This window comes from Perognathus longimembris, chromosome 8 (genome assembly GCF_023159225.1).
Source record: "Perognathus longimembris pacificus isolate PPM17 chromosome 8, ASM2315922v1, whole genome shotgun sequence".
NCBI lineage: Eukaryota > Metazoa > Chordata > Mammalia > Rodentia > Heteromyidae > Perognathus > Perognathus longimembris.
In genome coordinates, this window is record NC_063168.1 from 51,742,001 (window position 1) to 51,758,041 (window position 16,041).

The 16,041-nt window shown below is 40.9% G+C and overlaps 1 protein-coding gene across 6 annotated transcripts in view; it reads right to left on the reverse strand.

The window, feature by feature from the left end:
* Tmem178a (transmembrane protein 178A) overlaps positions 1-16,041 on the reverse strand; it is a 251,150-nt gene that overhangs the window by 1,656 nt on the left and 233,453 nt on the right. For all 6 annotated transcript variants that reach the window (XM_048353079.1, XM_048353080.1, XM_048353078.1 and 3 more), the window contains 2 exons: positions 12,708-12,821; positions 9,864-10,001 (listed from right to left, as the gene is read on the reverse strand). In XM_048353079.1, the coding sequence (XP_048209036.1) occupies positions 9,864-9,969 (106 nt within the window). In that variant the 5' untranslated portion in view covers positions 9,970-10,001; positions 12,708-12,821. The remainder of the gene's footprint in view (positions 1-9,863; positions 10,002-12,707; positions 12,822-16,041) is intronic.

The window sequence follows — 16,041 nt, forward strand, 5'->3', positions numbered from 1 at the left end:
GATAGAAGAAAAGCAGATATAACTTCAAATTTCCTTTTTGTAAAAAAATCAATGAGTATGGCTAATTATCCTTTAAGAATACTATGATTAGGACTTCAATAAATGGTTTCAAAGCCCCAAACCATTGCGTTTTTTTTAGTGTAAAGAGCTGTTCCAAAGACTTAGATAGGGCTACTTTACAATGACCCCTCGAGGATGTTCTTCTTGGATGGGGTGGCTGTTGGGGTAAAGGTGGGTCATAAAAACAGAAGTTGGTAATCCAATCAACTGCCAGAATATCCACAGCGTTTTTCGCCCTCCATGTCTCTTCATCATGTCCCAGGTCATCGCTGGGGAGAATGGAGGTGGCATCTATTTGCTGGATAATTGCCTTGATAGCCTCAGGAATACAAATGACATCTCAATTGGAAACAGACTTTAGAACTGAAAAGCAAGCTAAAGGAAGCAGACCCCTGCCCCAGTTTTAATCTGTAGCTTTGGAAATGGAAAACACCAACAGAAAAACAAATTCAGAGTAGGTTTCAAATTGGGAAGAAAATAAAAATAGATCACCTTAATGCTATTCAGTAAGTGCTAGAATTCTGTTTCCACTCTAATTATGTAAGGAACACACTGCTCAACTCTCTTTTCCAAATGTACATCTAGAAAATATTCAAAATGAAAAAGATAGTTGATCTGAGATCATTTGCTATTTTCTTCTCTTTGCCGAATTCCATATTTAACTCCAAAGTGATTTTGTTGTTCTAAAAACAGTAAAATCTCATCCTTTGGCATTGTGCTTCTTTAAAAAAAAAAACAGATAAATCATTTTGAGTTCTGCAAAGGGAAGACCAAGCTGGAAGTAATTCTTTCTTAAAGGAATGGACATTCAAATAATATTCCATTGTCAAGATGCATTGTGCTCATAAACTGATATGTTGAATGAAACCCCTTGTACAAGTACTTACAGATAAGATTTAAAACAAAAAGAATTCTCACTAATAAGGGGGAAAAAAGGATATTCCATTGCTTTTCCTAAATCTTGTGAATAACAGATGTTCATACAAGACCTTTTTAAAGAATGCTACCCATAGAACATTAAGATTGTTATAAAAACAATGACCTTTGGAATACCAATGGGTAAAAGAAAATAATACATTTTTCCCAGGAAAAATAACTTCATGATGCATTTCGCTGTCTGTTCTCAGCTGAATGCCTAAAAGAAAGCATTTTTACAACTAGCATAGTTACAATGACCTCTGAAAGCCTGAGTTCAAACTTAGACTTTCAAGAATCCTTTGATGTCTAAATGCAAGAAATATGTATTCTAGCCCTCGCCCAACCACCAATCCTTGCGTGACCTTGAAATTACCCAACTTCAGTGTCTTCATCTGGGGAAGGAAAAGGGGAGGGGACTTAGTTACTGAAGTCTTGACAGTGTCAAACTTTTGTGATGCTATTCATCATGGAAGAAGTATCTATCCTAAAACTTGTGAATGAATGTAGTGCTCAGTATTAAGAAACTAAATAATGAAATGTCCTATGTATTTTTCTTTCTGTGTCTACTTCCTTAGATTTTATACTATGAAGATTGATTTTACTTGCACCCCTCTTTCCTCATCTCCATAAAACCATCTGAGTAAAATTAATTTTATCATTATATCACAGATCTGTATTGAAGAGGAAAAAAATAACAAGAAACAATATAATCTGAGGATTTCACCAGTGCCATTTCTCTCTGCCTTCGATGTCATGAATGGCTATGCCTGAAGTCACAAATGAATTGTTTCTTTCCCCAAGTTACCTGACACTAACAAAATCTGTGGCCTACCATGAGCAAGAGCATGAAGTTTTTTGGCATCCTTGTTGCTTCCTCTCTAACTCCATCTTTCCTGGTGTTTATGGCTTAGTTCCTCAATGTTCTCCAAATGCCATGAATGGAAGGCTTGGTGGACAGCCTGCAGTGCTACTTACTGGGAGGTAGAACCTTTCACAGTTGGGACCAAAAGGAAGAAGCAAGTTAGACCATAGGAAGTGTGCCTGGTAGGAGGCACTGGGACCCCTCTCCATTTTCCTCTCTCTGCTTCCTGGTTGCAGTGAAGTGGGCAGCTTTGCCTGCTGCATGTTCCCTGTCCTCACGTTCTGCCTCATCACAGGCACAAGGCAATGGGGACAAAGTGACCTGGGACTGAAACCTCTGAAGCCACCAACAGAAATAAATCTCTCCTTTAAATCCTCTTCCTCGGGTATTTTGTCATAGCAACAAAAAGTTCACCAGCACAGCCTGCACATCTGCTTTTCCCTTGGTCTTACTTTTATTACTTGTTTATATTTCTTTTATTGTGAAATGGAGTGTGCATCTCCGCACAACTTGGATTCTTTTTTGGAATCAGTCTTCATCAAACTTGGATGAAAACTTGCTTTATTTCCTGTTGCCTGTTGCCTTGATTCATTCAACACAGAGTCAGAGAGAACAGTCTTTTGGTCCAACAATACGACACCCCTCTGGCCTTCTTCCTCAGGCTACTGGCCTGTGTAATGTGTTCTCTCCTTCAAAGATGCTCTTGAAATTGTTCTGGGTAAAAGGAGAGCAAAGAAGAGATGAACAAGAAGAGCTCCTCCTTTCAGACTCTCAAACCTCTAAGGAAGTTTGCAAATATCTGCCTGCCACAGATATTATATGTAGGATGGGCTGAATTCTCTGTGACTATCACAAGGAAATGAACTGAGGAGAAACAGAGCATGGTTTCTAGCTTTTTAAAAATGCTTTTGTAACAGAAGCCTTCCCTATCATCATATTTTCAAAGGAAAAACAAATGCCTCTCAATTCAAAGACATCAATGAAAAGGCATTGTTTTAAATAATGAAGGCATATGTGTGTGTGTTTCAAGCTGGATTCATAGTTTAGGTCAATTCTGATAGTACGACTGCTCTTTTAGATACCATAGGCATACCTTACAGTACTCATGTGCATGAGTCTGTTAGGACCATCTTAACAAAGAACCACATACTGGGTGGCTTAAGCCTTTGAGATTGCTTTTCTCACAATCCTGGAGGCTGCCATCTGAGAGGAGAAAATCAGCAAGGCTGCATGCTTCCGAGACTCCTCTCCTTGCCTTGAAGATGGCCATCTTCTCCCACGTCTTAACAGCATCTTTCCGCTGTAACTATATCCAAATTTCCTCACCTTTAAGAACATAGTCACTCTCTCTGTTACTTCATTTCCTTTTTAAAGATCCTATTTTCAAGTCAGGTCACATTTTGAGATCCTGAGGATTACATGAATTGGGAAGATATAACTCAGTGCATAACATCATTGTGTGTGTGTGTGTGTGTGTGTGTGTTCAGTGAAGAGTGTATTTCTCTCTTTTGTAGATCTCAGCAAGATTGTACTAATTTATGTTAATCTGTTACTCAATAATTATTGGTTATCTATATGTCCCAACCTAGTGCAGATTAGATTGCATTAGAACTAGTTTAGCCTCATGAGTTCTTGTGAATCATACCCACAATGGTATGCTGACATACAATGATATACTCAGATACTGATATACTCAGGTACTCAAGGTGTTTTTGCCATTTCATTTTTCAGCATGGATCTCAGGCACAGCTAGGAGAGACTTCCTGTTCATTCTGCATCTTTCCTAACATAGCTGAGCTCATAGCATCAGAAAAAAATCTATTACATATCATTGAATCTACAGTCCCTTTAGAGTGCTATCCACTTAAGAGCCATTTCATCATAAACTAGCCCAGGTAGGACGGACCTATGTGGCAAGTTATCTCAGGTAACATTGCATTTTCATGCCTTGAAATCTAGGTATGTGAAGGTAGTATGAAAAGATTAAGGCATTCTTGCATCCAAAAAGTATAAAGTCTAAGGGTCCATCTTAAATACCCACAGTGGAAAGGCTGCCTATATAATCTTCTAGCCATTCCCTCCTGTTATTTTCTCCCAATTACCTCATGCTCTTCTGCCTAGCTGGTGCCCAGGGAGAGAGCTTCCTGAGTCTTGAACTTGCTCCTGGCTATTGCTGGCTAGCATCTTCAAAACAGTAAATAATTACTGGTTCCCTGGCAAGCCCCGTATGCAGCAGCTATGTTTCTTATAAAATATTAAAGGGTTTTCTGCCAATATTCTTAATTAGAAGATGCCATAACTGCACGGATGAGTGGGGCTTTGAGGGATATTTTTAGATGAGGGCAACAGTAAATTGATGCTACCATCCTAGACCATCAACCTAGTTTCCTACCTTCAAATTGCCTGTGGCCAGCTGGTTAGATATAATTAGGGTAACTAGGCTCTTTTTTTTTTTAACCTCCCTCCTTTTGATGTGCTTAAAAAGGCCAAAAGGATTAGAAGTGGCTTCACTCAGGTTCTCAGCTTGACAAATAACCAAACTATGATGCCTAAAGGCATAGACATTGACTTCCCCCCACCACTCCTTTAAAAGATGGCCTGCCTATCATTCTGACCTCTGCCCTTCCAGCCATTAGTTTTCACATAGATTAGTACATAAGTGATACCTACATTGTCTCAGCTCAATGACTGGGCAGCACTAACAGATATAGAAGAAAAGTTCTTTAAAATCAGTACTAAACCGAAACAAAAATATATCTACAATTCCTAAATTTAAAAAAATTCCAATCTCTTCTGTAAGATTGCAGCAATTTCCTCTAGAGGCAAACCCTGACCTTCTCCAACATAAGGCAATTATAGTCCTCATTGCTCCTTTTTAGAGTGAATAGTCGTATGTTTAACAGCAGAAATGTTAATGCTTTTGACTTTAAGATGCTCCAGACCTTGCTGAGAGTGGTAGATAAACGATACATAGAATTAAAAAATACATCAAGCCCCAAGGGCTTCAGATAAGGTATATAGGACCTGAAATTCTAGCTCATAATTGACAGATAGCCTAGATAGTTCCATATACCTACTATAGTCTCTCTCAATCTCTCTCTCTTTCTCCCTCTCCCATTCTCTTCTTCTCTCACTCTCCTCTCTTTTTTTTTCTCCCCTCATTCTCCCTTTCCCATTCTCTTCTTTCCCTCCTTCTCTCTCCCCCTCTCCCTCTCCTCTCCCCTCCTCTCTTTTGTATGCCAGGACTGGGGCTTAAACTCAGGGTAATAATCCCTTAACTTTTTGCTAAAGGCTGGCACTCTACCACTTATGCCACAGCTCCACTTCATTTGCAAGATAATCAGAGGTAAAAGTCTCATGGACTTTCCTGCTTGGGCTGACTTCGAACTGCCATCCTCCTATCTCAGCCTCTTGAGTAGCTAGGATTACAGGTGTGAGCCACAAGCTCCTGGCTTCATATCTCTTTTTTTTGGTTGCTTTAAAGCAAAGAAATGAGTAACAGCTGCCTGGATGTCTCCTTGTCTCTTCTGTCAGAACTGGAGTATCACGTGTGCTCTTCCAAAATGGCAGGACTACTCAGGCCCAGCCTGAGAAAGACAGTAGATCCAGCAGGTGATAAGATCCCCACCCAGGATGACCCATGCTTTCCACAATTTTTGAGACTCCTGAAAGAGAACTGAAAATCCTAGAAGAGAGAGCAAAACTGCAGTTTACATGTTAGCCTTGAATAAACTAATCCTTTAAAATATTTATGACTTAAATGATATGCTTATATTTATACCTTAAATTATACAATGAGTGAGCTGGCTGCCGGTGGCTCACACCTGTAAATCTAGCTGTTGAGAAGGCTGAGATCTGAAGATCATGGTTAAAAGTCAGCCTGGGGGCTGGGGATATGGCCTAGTGGCAAGAGTGCCTGCCTCGTATACATGAGGTCCTGGGTTCGATTCCCCAGCACCACATATACAGAAAACAGCCAGAAGTGGTGCTGTGGCTCAAGTGGCAGAGTGCTAGCCTTGAGCAAAAAGGAAGCCAGGGACAGTGCTCAGGCCCTGAGTCCAAGGCCCAGGACTGGCCAAAAAAAAAAAAAAAGAAAGTCAGCCTGGGCAGTAAAGTCTTTGATACTCATCTCCAATTAACCACCAGAAAATTGGAAGTGGTGCTGTGGCTCAAGTGTTAGAGTGCTAGCCTTGAGCTGAAGAGCTCAGGAACAGTGCCCAGGCCCAGAGTTCAAGCCCCTTGGTTGACCAAAAACAACACCAAAAATTATACAATGGTAACACAATGGCAAGCTCATAGAGGACATGGGAAATATTCTCTCCATGTTCTGGAGGTAGGAGTGCACTTCCATTATAGGCGGAGCTTGAAGTCTTATTCCCTTGTCCTCTGCGCATGCCCCAGGCTTGTAGTCGCAGCTTCAAAACACTAGCAGCAAAAGCCTACACCAGAGACTCTTGGTTGATGCTGGTCTGCTCAAGAAACCTTCCCAAAGGAGAAGGAAACACAGTGCAGCCTGGCTCCCAGATACAAATTGATAATCCAAAAGTTGCATCTGGGCAATCAAGACCTGTCTGCATGCAATAAGGCAGGAGAAGAGACGGTCCCATGGTTTCCATTTGACAGTTCAGACTGTCACATCATTGCTGTTCTCCATGGAAGGTTTAGCTAACAAGTTCAGGCAGGGAATGAAGATGCCAGCATATTAGAAGGGGCTAAGTTTAGTATCAAAAAAAAAATCTGTGGGAGGGCTGCTGTCTAGAGCTGCTGAAGACAGTCTGCTTAATTAAAATCAATTCTTTAACCCTTATCTGCTCTCATCTCCTACTATTGCATTTGAAGGTTTTCCAGCTCATTCAGCATGCACAATTAATTAGTAAGTTATACCTTAAGGTTTATGAAGGAAATTTCGAGGCATTATTTGTAATAATGGAAACAAAACAAATATCTTGAGATCCCACAGAACAAGACAGAAGAATGAATACACCACCCTAGAAACTGATGGCTGTCTCCTGTACTTATCCAGTGCTGACTTCTCATGTTTCTAAAAAACCAAATTATCCCTTTGGTCTTCTACAGAACGCTCACTAGACCTGGCTTTCATAGCTTTGTGATCTGTTTTCAGGTAAACAATTATTTTATATGCAAAGAGCTTCCTAAATTATTCATGTGCTACCTATGTTAAAAAGTATCCTTTAAAAAAATAGTCCTACTAGCCAGATCTATCCTAGCCAGATATGGTTGTACACGTCTGTAATCCCAGATACTCAGGGATCAGAGGTAGGAGGATTTTGGTTAGAGACCAACTATGCAAAAGACTGCCAAACACAAAATAAATAAAAAAGGCTGAGGGCATGGCTCAAGTAGTAGAATGCTGTGGGAAGCCCAGAGTTCAATCCCCACTAATTCTTTTTCTTCTTCTTCTTCTTCTTCTTCTTCTTCTTCTTCTTCTTCTTCTTCTTCTTCTTCTTCTTCTTCTTCTTCTTCTTCTTCTTCATCATCATCATCATCATCATCATCATCATCATCATCATCCTACAGAGGCTATTGTCCAGTCTGGACACCCTCTGACAGGGGTTGTGGCATGGGGCCTTTCTAGAGTTAGAAGCAAATTCGCACTTCCTTGATGTATATAGAGACAGAAATTAAAAAAAAAAATCAGGGTGTAACTAATAAAGGAAGAGCAATGGGGGAGGTTTTCAATGACCAGGAAGCCCCAGGAGAGGTGTGAAGAAATCCTCAGGGAAGTCTAGTCTCTTTTCCTTTGCTATTCTTGCTTGCTCCCGCGGAGTTTAAATGCATCCCTCAAGCACTCACATCCCCTAGGCAGCTAGAAACCCCCATCTTCCTTCCAAACTTTAGGAACTGGTTGTAGCTTCCTGAGCTACAGTCCCAGCAGCCTCTGTACATTCACCTGAATGTGGCAAAGCTAACTTCATTTTCTGCTCAGAGCTGTGCAGGGACCACAGGATGACTCCAGAATGTCTTGTCAGCACGCTTGTGAAGATCTGGACCCAGGACATGTCACTGTGTGGAGAGTAGGGAGACCAAAGGGCCCCAGCCTGTGTCATGTAAGTCTTCGGAGGAGCACAGCAGAAAGCAAAGCGTCACCTCTGAAAGACAGAGGCACGGAAGCTGGCATCAGCCCTAGAGGAGTACTGGCGCTTGTATGAACACAGGCTCGAACCCATTACACTGGGAGGTGGCAGAAAAGCTGGCTTGAGTAACAGCTCCAGATAAGCTTTTAAAATGGCCGTCCTAGGGAGGAGTCATCCTAATGCTGGGTGTATTAACACACTAATTTTTTGTGAAAGGAAAGATCTGCGGCCGTCTTTAGCTAGTATTCATCATCAGCTCAACTCCTGGATTCTTATTTGAGTACTGAATATGTTTATTTTATTTCATTGTGCTGGTACTGGGGCTTGAACTCAGGGCCTTGTGCTCTGGCTTAGCTTATTCCACCTCTACTTCTGACTTTTTTGATGAGAAATGAAAGTCTCACGGATTTGTCTGCCCAAGCTGGCTTTCAAACTAAGAGACTCAGAACTCAGCCTCCTGAGTAGCTAGGATTATGAGCATGAGCCACCAGTGCCTGACTTATTTTTTAGTTAATATGTATTTGAAATATGAGAGAGTCTCATTGTGCCACTTCCAAATATACATACTGTACTTTGAACAAATTCACTCCTTCTATCCTCCCTTTTTCCAAAAATCATTTAGATAGACAAATAGATGATTTGTAGATATACTTTGTACACCTATGTTATATTCCATACATAATACCTTTCAATTAATTCCTCACTTTTTATTAGATAAAAATATTTTTCACCTCTTTTTTTTTTTTTTTTTTTTTTTGGTTGGTTGTGGGGCTTAAACTCTGGGCCTGAACACTGTTCCTGAGCTCTTCAGCTCAAGGCTAGCTACCACTTTGAGCCACAGCGCCACTTCCAGTTTTCTGGTGGTTTTATTAGAGCTAAGAGTCTCCTGAACTTTCTTGCCCAGGCTGGCTTTGAACTGCGATCCTCAGATCTCAGCCTCCAGAGTAGCTAGAACTACAGGTAGGAGCCACCAGCACCCAGCTGTCTTTCACCTCTTAATTACAAAATAAAAATCCCTATCTATGTCTCCACACCCCTCCCAATTTCAGGCTTTTAAGACACTCTGCTGAAAACCTTTTTAGCAATTTCCATCACCCTCAGCTTCAAACTCAAGCTTTTCACCAAGAAAGCCCTGAAGATCTGGCCACTAACTACAGCTGTGGCCTTCCGTGAGGCTCTCTGTTGCTTGGCTCCCCTCTCGCCTGCCATCTTCCTCCTGGGTTTGGCACTGATGCCTTCCTGGTCCTGCTATACACTCCCAACCACTGGCGACTTCTCACGAGCTGGCTCAGATGTGGCCATCTCAGCAAAACCGTCCTGAAGTTCACGCTGCTTCTGCAGGAAATATACCACTTTATCACCATCACATATCATTGTTTGTGGTGCTGCACAGTAGAAATGAACAGGGATTTTTGCCAACCTGATTTGCTGCATGTCTCTCATACCTACATGTCCTCTAACAAGGTCTGTAGAGGTAAATGAATGGATGAATGGATGTTGTAAGGAATGGTCACTGGGACATGAACTTTGAGCTGACTTTCACACAAGGAATGGACCACATTTCCCTATCACCTTTTCTCCTCAAGGGCCTCTGATAAGCCAGTGGTCCACCTTTACCAAGAGACCATTGTTTGGGACAGAAGGAAAGAATAAAACAGAAAAGGTAAAAAATAAAAACAGACTTGGCTCTAGTGGAGCTTAAAATCATGTCACTTCCATCTGACTGACATGCTACAAGTGATGATGGGGGAATCTGCATTTTTTACACTACCATTTTCTTTAACTTCTGCACTTTCCACCAAAGCCAAATGAACTTCTATTTGCTCATGTCACCAGTGAAACCAAAATTAACAGGGAGAACCCAGAGCAAAGCTCACTGCAGGCAAAGCCCCTTGACTAGGAGGCAGCCTCACTGAGGTGCAGCGTACCTGTCATGAGGAACAGGAGTCCAGCCACGTGCTGGGTCAGGCTTTCCTCCCAGAAGAAGCTGACCATGGCCACGATGCAGCCACACAGCAGGACAGCAACAGCCATTCCCAGAAAGCCAGCAGTGATTCTTCTTAAATCTAATCTCAAGAGAGAAACAGACATCCCAGGTCAAAGGAACAGTCAGGAAAGTGACTGGCAATTGTGGAACAAAGAAATAACTTTGCATGCATCCTGAAAATAAGTTGCATGGATAGGCTTGGAGCCTGTAAGGTTTGAAAGGTTTGGGAAATTCTCTTTCCAGGTATCCGTGGGTATCACAAAGGCAAGAGTCAGATCTACCTCCTATGAGTCTATGGAGAGGAGACTATTGAAAACAGAACACACTGGTCACCATTAGCTCATATCTGTATTCCAGAGATTGTCAAGGCCAGCCTGGGCAGAAAAGGCTGTTAGACCCAATCTACAAGATAACCAGTAAAGGGGCTGGGAATGTGGCCTAGTGGCAAGAGTGCTTGACTCCTATACAGAAAGCCCTGGGTTCGATTCCCCAGCACTACATATACAGAAAATGGCCAGAAGTGGCGCTGTGGCTCAAGTGGCAGAGTGCTAGCCTTGAGCAAAAAGAAGCCAGGGACAGTGCTCAGGCCCTGAGTCCAAGCCCAGGACTGGCAAAAAAAAAAAAAAGATAACCAGTAAAAATAACAACAAAAAAATAAGCTGGAGGTATGGCTTGCATGGTAGAGCACCTGATTGAAGAAAAAAAAGAAGGAAAGAGAGAAAAGGAAAGAAAGAAAAAAAGAAAAGAAAGAAGAGAAAGGGGAGAGAGAAAGAGATGAGAGAGCCAAGCACCTGTCCAATTGTCAAAAATTGTTACCTAAATGCTATGATTATATGATGTTTCCTTAAAACCTAGATCCCAAACATATACCCACTGCCCCTAAGGCTAGGCAACAGGTCTGAGCAAAATGCCTGGGGACTATGAACATTGCCAGGCACATGTGATCAGGGTAAGATGCACATGGCACTGAAGTGTGGGCTTCTCTACAAATGGAGTAGTGCCCTGGCAGCTGCCATGTTGTCTTTGTATGTGTGCATAGCTCCTGGGCATCTCAGGGGTGCTACAGGGGGAAGGACGGCTTTTAGTAGCCACTTGTCTTGGTCTTAGCCTATTAGTCACATGCATCCCTTTTCTTAAACAGGACTCTTCATTTCCAGACCAGAGCATTCAAATTAAAACCAAGTGTCTTTGCTTAGAAAAGAAAATATAAACTCCATAGAGCAACCAACCAGAGTTGAAAGATATTGAGTTTAATAGCATGAACATAACAGAAAATTATAGATCTGCATATCTGAGCAGCAGAGATTCAAAATAGCTCAGTTATTATTATTTTACAAACTCCCAATGCCTGGTGGTTTGAGTGATAGTTGTACCTTCTATGACTATTGAAAGACACAAGGGTCAGAGTGACTTTCTTAGAAACGGCCATGTACAAAACTGCTAAAAGCAGTTTCCATGAGAAACCTACACACACTTACACTCGCGTGCGCGCATGCACACACACACACAGAGAAGAGAATGTTCAAACATTGGTCTGCTGGGCTAAAATAACAAGGTATAAAGTTTTAAAGTAAAGAGGTAAGGCTCTTTTTGAGGATCTTGTGATGACTCAGTATCTATGAAATTCATCTAGACAGATTATTAAGACAAAAAGCTCCAAACATGCTTATAAAGAATTAGGAAGTAGCCGGGCATGGTGGCATATGCCTATAATCCCACTTGCCTGGGAGGCAGAGATAGGAGTACAGAAAATAGTGTGAGGCCCACACAGGCAAAACATGAGGCCTTATCTGAGGGGAAAAAGGAGCCCTAAAAACAGAAGGACTGAGAAATGGCTTGTGTGATGAAGCACTTGTGATTTGGGGGCTCTGAATCCAATACTTAGCACTGCCTTCAAAACTCAGGATGTGAAAACACTTAGATAAGACTTTAAATTGGATGCTGTTTTATCCAATGGCATTCCAAATCCTAAAGAATCAGAGAATTTATATTGGACCAGTGGCATGACAATAACACGCCAGCTTCCATCTATGTGATTAAGATTCAAAATAGTTTTTTGCTCTGCACAGCAATTCACTACAAAATGGAACTCTGCTTCTTCCTCTTCTACAGTAGCTTTCATCGCCATGAAACAAGATCGTTGGTCTTTGCAGCCCGTTTTGTTGGGAAAATGGGAATATCAATCTCTGATTTGGGGAATACCGAAAATAATTCAGGGTCATGTTTTGCTGTCGCACACTATCTGTCACCAGGCAGCTTGAATCAGCAGTTTCCAGGTAAATATCTACTCTTTTTAGTGTCATATTGCATGTTTCATGACAGTGAAAAGGAGTAGTTACATCCACTGAGATGTACAGGTAATTGATACCCTTTGAGAACACACTATGACACATATTCATAAAAGAATTTTGGCAGAAATACCAAGGTTTGAGTAGGCACAGATAAATATTGCATAAACAAAACAAAAATAAGAGCATCTGAGGTGTAATCTTATTGGTTTACTCAGACAAATGGTACGACAGTGCATATACCCTACTCACCTGTACAGACTGCACCTGGGTATACAGGCACAGTGCTCTGTCTCACAGAAACTCACACCTGGGTTTCCCAAACTTGTCCAATAAACACATTTTGCCCATGACAAAGTAAAATGATCTTCAGACTCTCTAACCAACTCAACTGCACCCAGAGGCTCACACAGAATAAGCATCGATCTTTCCATCCAAAGAGTGATGGGTTTGGAAAGACACCAGTTCCTCTCTGGTCCTTTCCCAGAACTACTTACGGAGCAGGTGCCATTCATCTTGCTGTATTGTCTTGGTTAAGTTGAAAGGAATGTTTCGTAAGCGGATTGGCTGTGAAAAGTGGTACTTGATAGCTGTGCATCGCTGCGCAATACCTTGAAGGAAATAAGAAATGCAATTTACTAGTCTGATTGTTTGCAAAAGAATTCTGGAGACTTAAGACAGAATCATTTATCCTAAACTGGGTTGAAATGGGAGAGGACATACGAATCTCTCGATTACTCTCATTAAAAGAGGATAGTCAAAGTATTCGAGACGGAAAACATAAAATAGTTCTTTTAAAAGCATGTTCTACTTTTAAATGTATGAATTTTATAAGGATGTAGATGTTCCCCTAAATACCTTCCACTACTCAATATGGATGATTTAAACACCAAGCTACTTAAGGAGAAATGACCTATAAGTAGACAGATGGTTGGGAGAAATCAGCCCAGAATGTTAAACGAATACATAAATTATACTTCTGAATTTGATCCAGTCTTGAATTCTCCAATGGGTTGCACTAAAAAGTTCATTAGGAAGAGTGCTAGTTAGAAACCTGAAGATATTTTCCCATAAAGAATTTCTGCATGGTACCTTAGATAACATCATATCCCTAAATACAAACCTCCATTAACCTTGGGAAGTTAATGCTATGCCTTAATGAGAATGTTACTCACTTGGAATATGGGTCTTAGGTGAAAGGGTAATATTGAAAGCAGCAAGAAGGAAAAATATCTTTGCCTCTCCTTAGCGGCTTGCATGACCAGCCCTAAGCTCAGTACTGTGATATAGGCGAGTGTATCTATTGGTTTATTTTATACCCTGTCTTCCTCCTGACCCCTGCCCCATGCTCATAGTACATACATTAACATGAGCCTATTTTTCTTTTAAATCCATAGAATACTATCTGCCTTCTCTTAAAAATTCAATAACCAACAAAGCTTCCTTCTCTCATTGTAATCCATTTGGGCCAGTTGTTTGGATAAATGCAGTCTTGTTGCATTTACCTGACTTTAAAAAAGGTGAGTGAATGCCAGCACTCTAACCCTGACAGCTGTTCAGAAAAGTAGACTCATCAATGCAATCTCTACTTGGTAGAATCTAAGTATAAGTATAAAGTGATTATTTTGAAAAATAAAACAATGAACAGAGATCACCAGGAGTCTCCTGGAAGGGTGTGAAGAATGTAAACTCCTAAACCCTCCCTACGTAATTTAAATCAAAAGATTTGGAAGGAGCCAAGAACCTGATGTTAAAAATCAAACATTTCAAGTACTCCTGAGTTCTGAGGAAAATAGTTGTTGAATCGCACATTGAAAACACTACCTAAACTACTTGATATCAAGTTTTGAAAGAAGCTGATATTTTCATAAATGAATCTGATCATTTGAATTCTCTAAAAGCTCAACATTTCTCAGGGTTTGTTTTTTCTTTTGGTCTTGTCCCTCCCCCATGGTTATAAGATATAAGGCATATCAAGAAGGTGTTTATATCTAAGTAATACATGTAAGTCAGAAAATACCTATGTTTACAAAGAGCAAATAGTCTGGTATGGGAACAATGACAAATATGGATTGTAAACATAGTAACACAGTGTTATAACTTACATTTTTAGTCTATAAAAATACCATTCCATTTAACAATGATCCTTGAGTCGACCTTGAAACTCTGGGTAGGCAAGAAGGTTAAAACAGGGTCGAAGGCAACCTCCAAACACACAGTCTGTTGCCAGAGACTTGGGAGACTTGGTGATTCCAGATGTTTAAGAACAACCCTGTCTGATCATTAGCTTATCACTAAGAACCAAACAAAAACTTCAGGGTCTATGCTTAACAAATACCAATTACAGAATTACTTTGGGGAAATCACTAAGGAAACAAACATTAACAACAAAAACAAAAAAACTGGGGAGGAGAGGAGAAAACAAATTTATAGAGTTGCAATATTATGTCATATTCAGCTTTCAATCTAACAGTGTACCTCAAGCAAAGAAATTAAAAAACAAAAACAAAGTATAGTGCTTGGGGATGTAGCTGAGAGACAGAGCATGTGTGTTATATGTGTGCAGTATATACAAGACCCTGGGTTTTGTTTTCATGGGATGAGTGAGGAGAGGGAGCAGAGAGAAAAGGGGAGGGGAGGGGAGGAGGAAAGGAAGGGAGAAGGGAAAGAAAGAAAGAACGTATGGTTCATAAATGAAGGAAAAATAGTCCCTAGAAACTATCATTGAAGAAACCCAGACACTGGGCTTATTTGATAAAGATTTTAAATCATCTGTTTTTTTTTGTGTTTTTTTTTGGCCAGTCCTGGGCCTTGGACTCAGGGCCTGAGCACTGTCCCTGGCTTCTTCCCGCTCAAGGCTAGCACTCTGCCAGTTGAGCCACAGCGCCCCTTCTGGCCGTTTTCTGTATATGTGGTGCTGGGGAATCGAACCTAGGGCCTCGTGTATCTGAGGCAGGCACTCTTGCCACTAGGCTATATCCCCAGCCCTAAATCATCTGTTTTAAGCATGTTCAGGGAACTCAAAGTATGAAAATGATGTCTCACCACATAGAGAATATCAGTAAGGTGATTTTAAAGACTGAAATTCTAGATTTGAAAAGTATGATAAGTGAAATGGAAAACTCGCTAAAAGGATTCAATAGAAGTTTTAAGTGGGAAGAAGAATAGGCAAACTTGAAGATTAGTTAATTGATAGTATGCCACCTGAAGAAAATAAAGAAAAGAGAATGAAGAAAAATGAGCACAGCTTCAGACAGAATGTAAGACGCTAGCTGTCTATAAGCATAATGGAGAGGAAGGAAGGAAGGGAGGGAGAGAGGGAGAGAGGGAGAGAGGGAGGGAGGGTGGGAGGGAGGGAGGGAGGGAGGGAGGGAGGGAGGGAGGGAGGGAGGGAGCGAGCGAGGGAGGGAGGGAGCGAGGGAGCGAGGGAGGGAAAGAATATATGAAAAAAAAATCATCTGAAATTTCCCAGATTTGACTTTTAAAAAAGAAGCCAAAGAGATCCATACTCAGTGTAACAGAAAGTCAAGACTGAGAAGAAAGTAAGATGCCATATTCAAAAGCATGAAAAAAAAAAACTCTCAACCAAGATTCAACACAGAGTGAAATTAGCCCTCAGAAATTTGGGGGGAGGGGGAGAGGAAGGAAGACATTTCATTTACACAAAAACTGGAAGAATTGTATATCAGACCATCTTTGCAAGAAATATTAAAGGGAATTCATTCAATTGATATGACAGTAACTGAATCCACATAAAGAAATAAAGAATACTTATAAGCATAGAGACAATATAAGTTATATCCATGTTGTGTTCATGTGTTTTCCCTATAT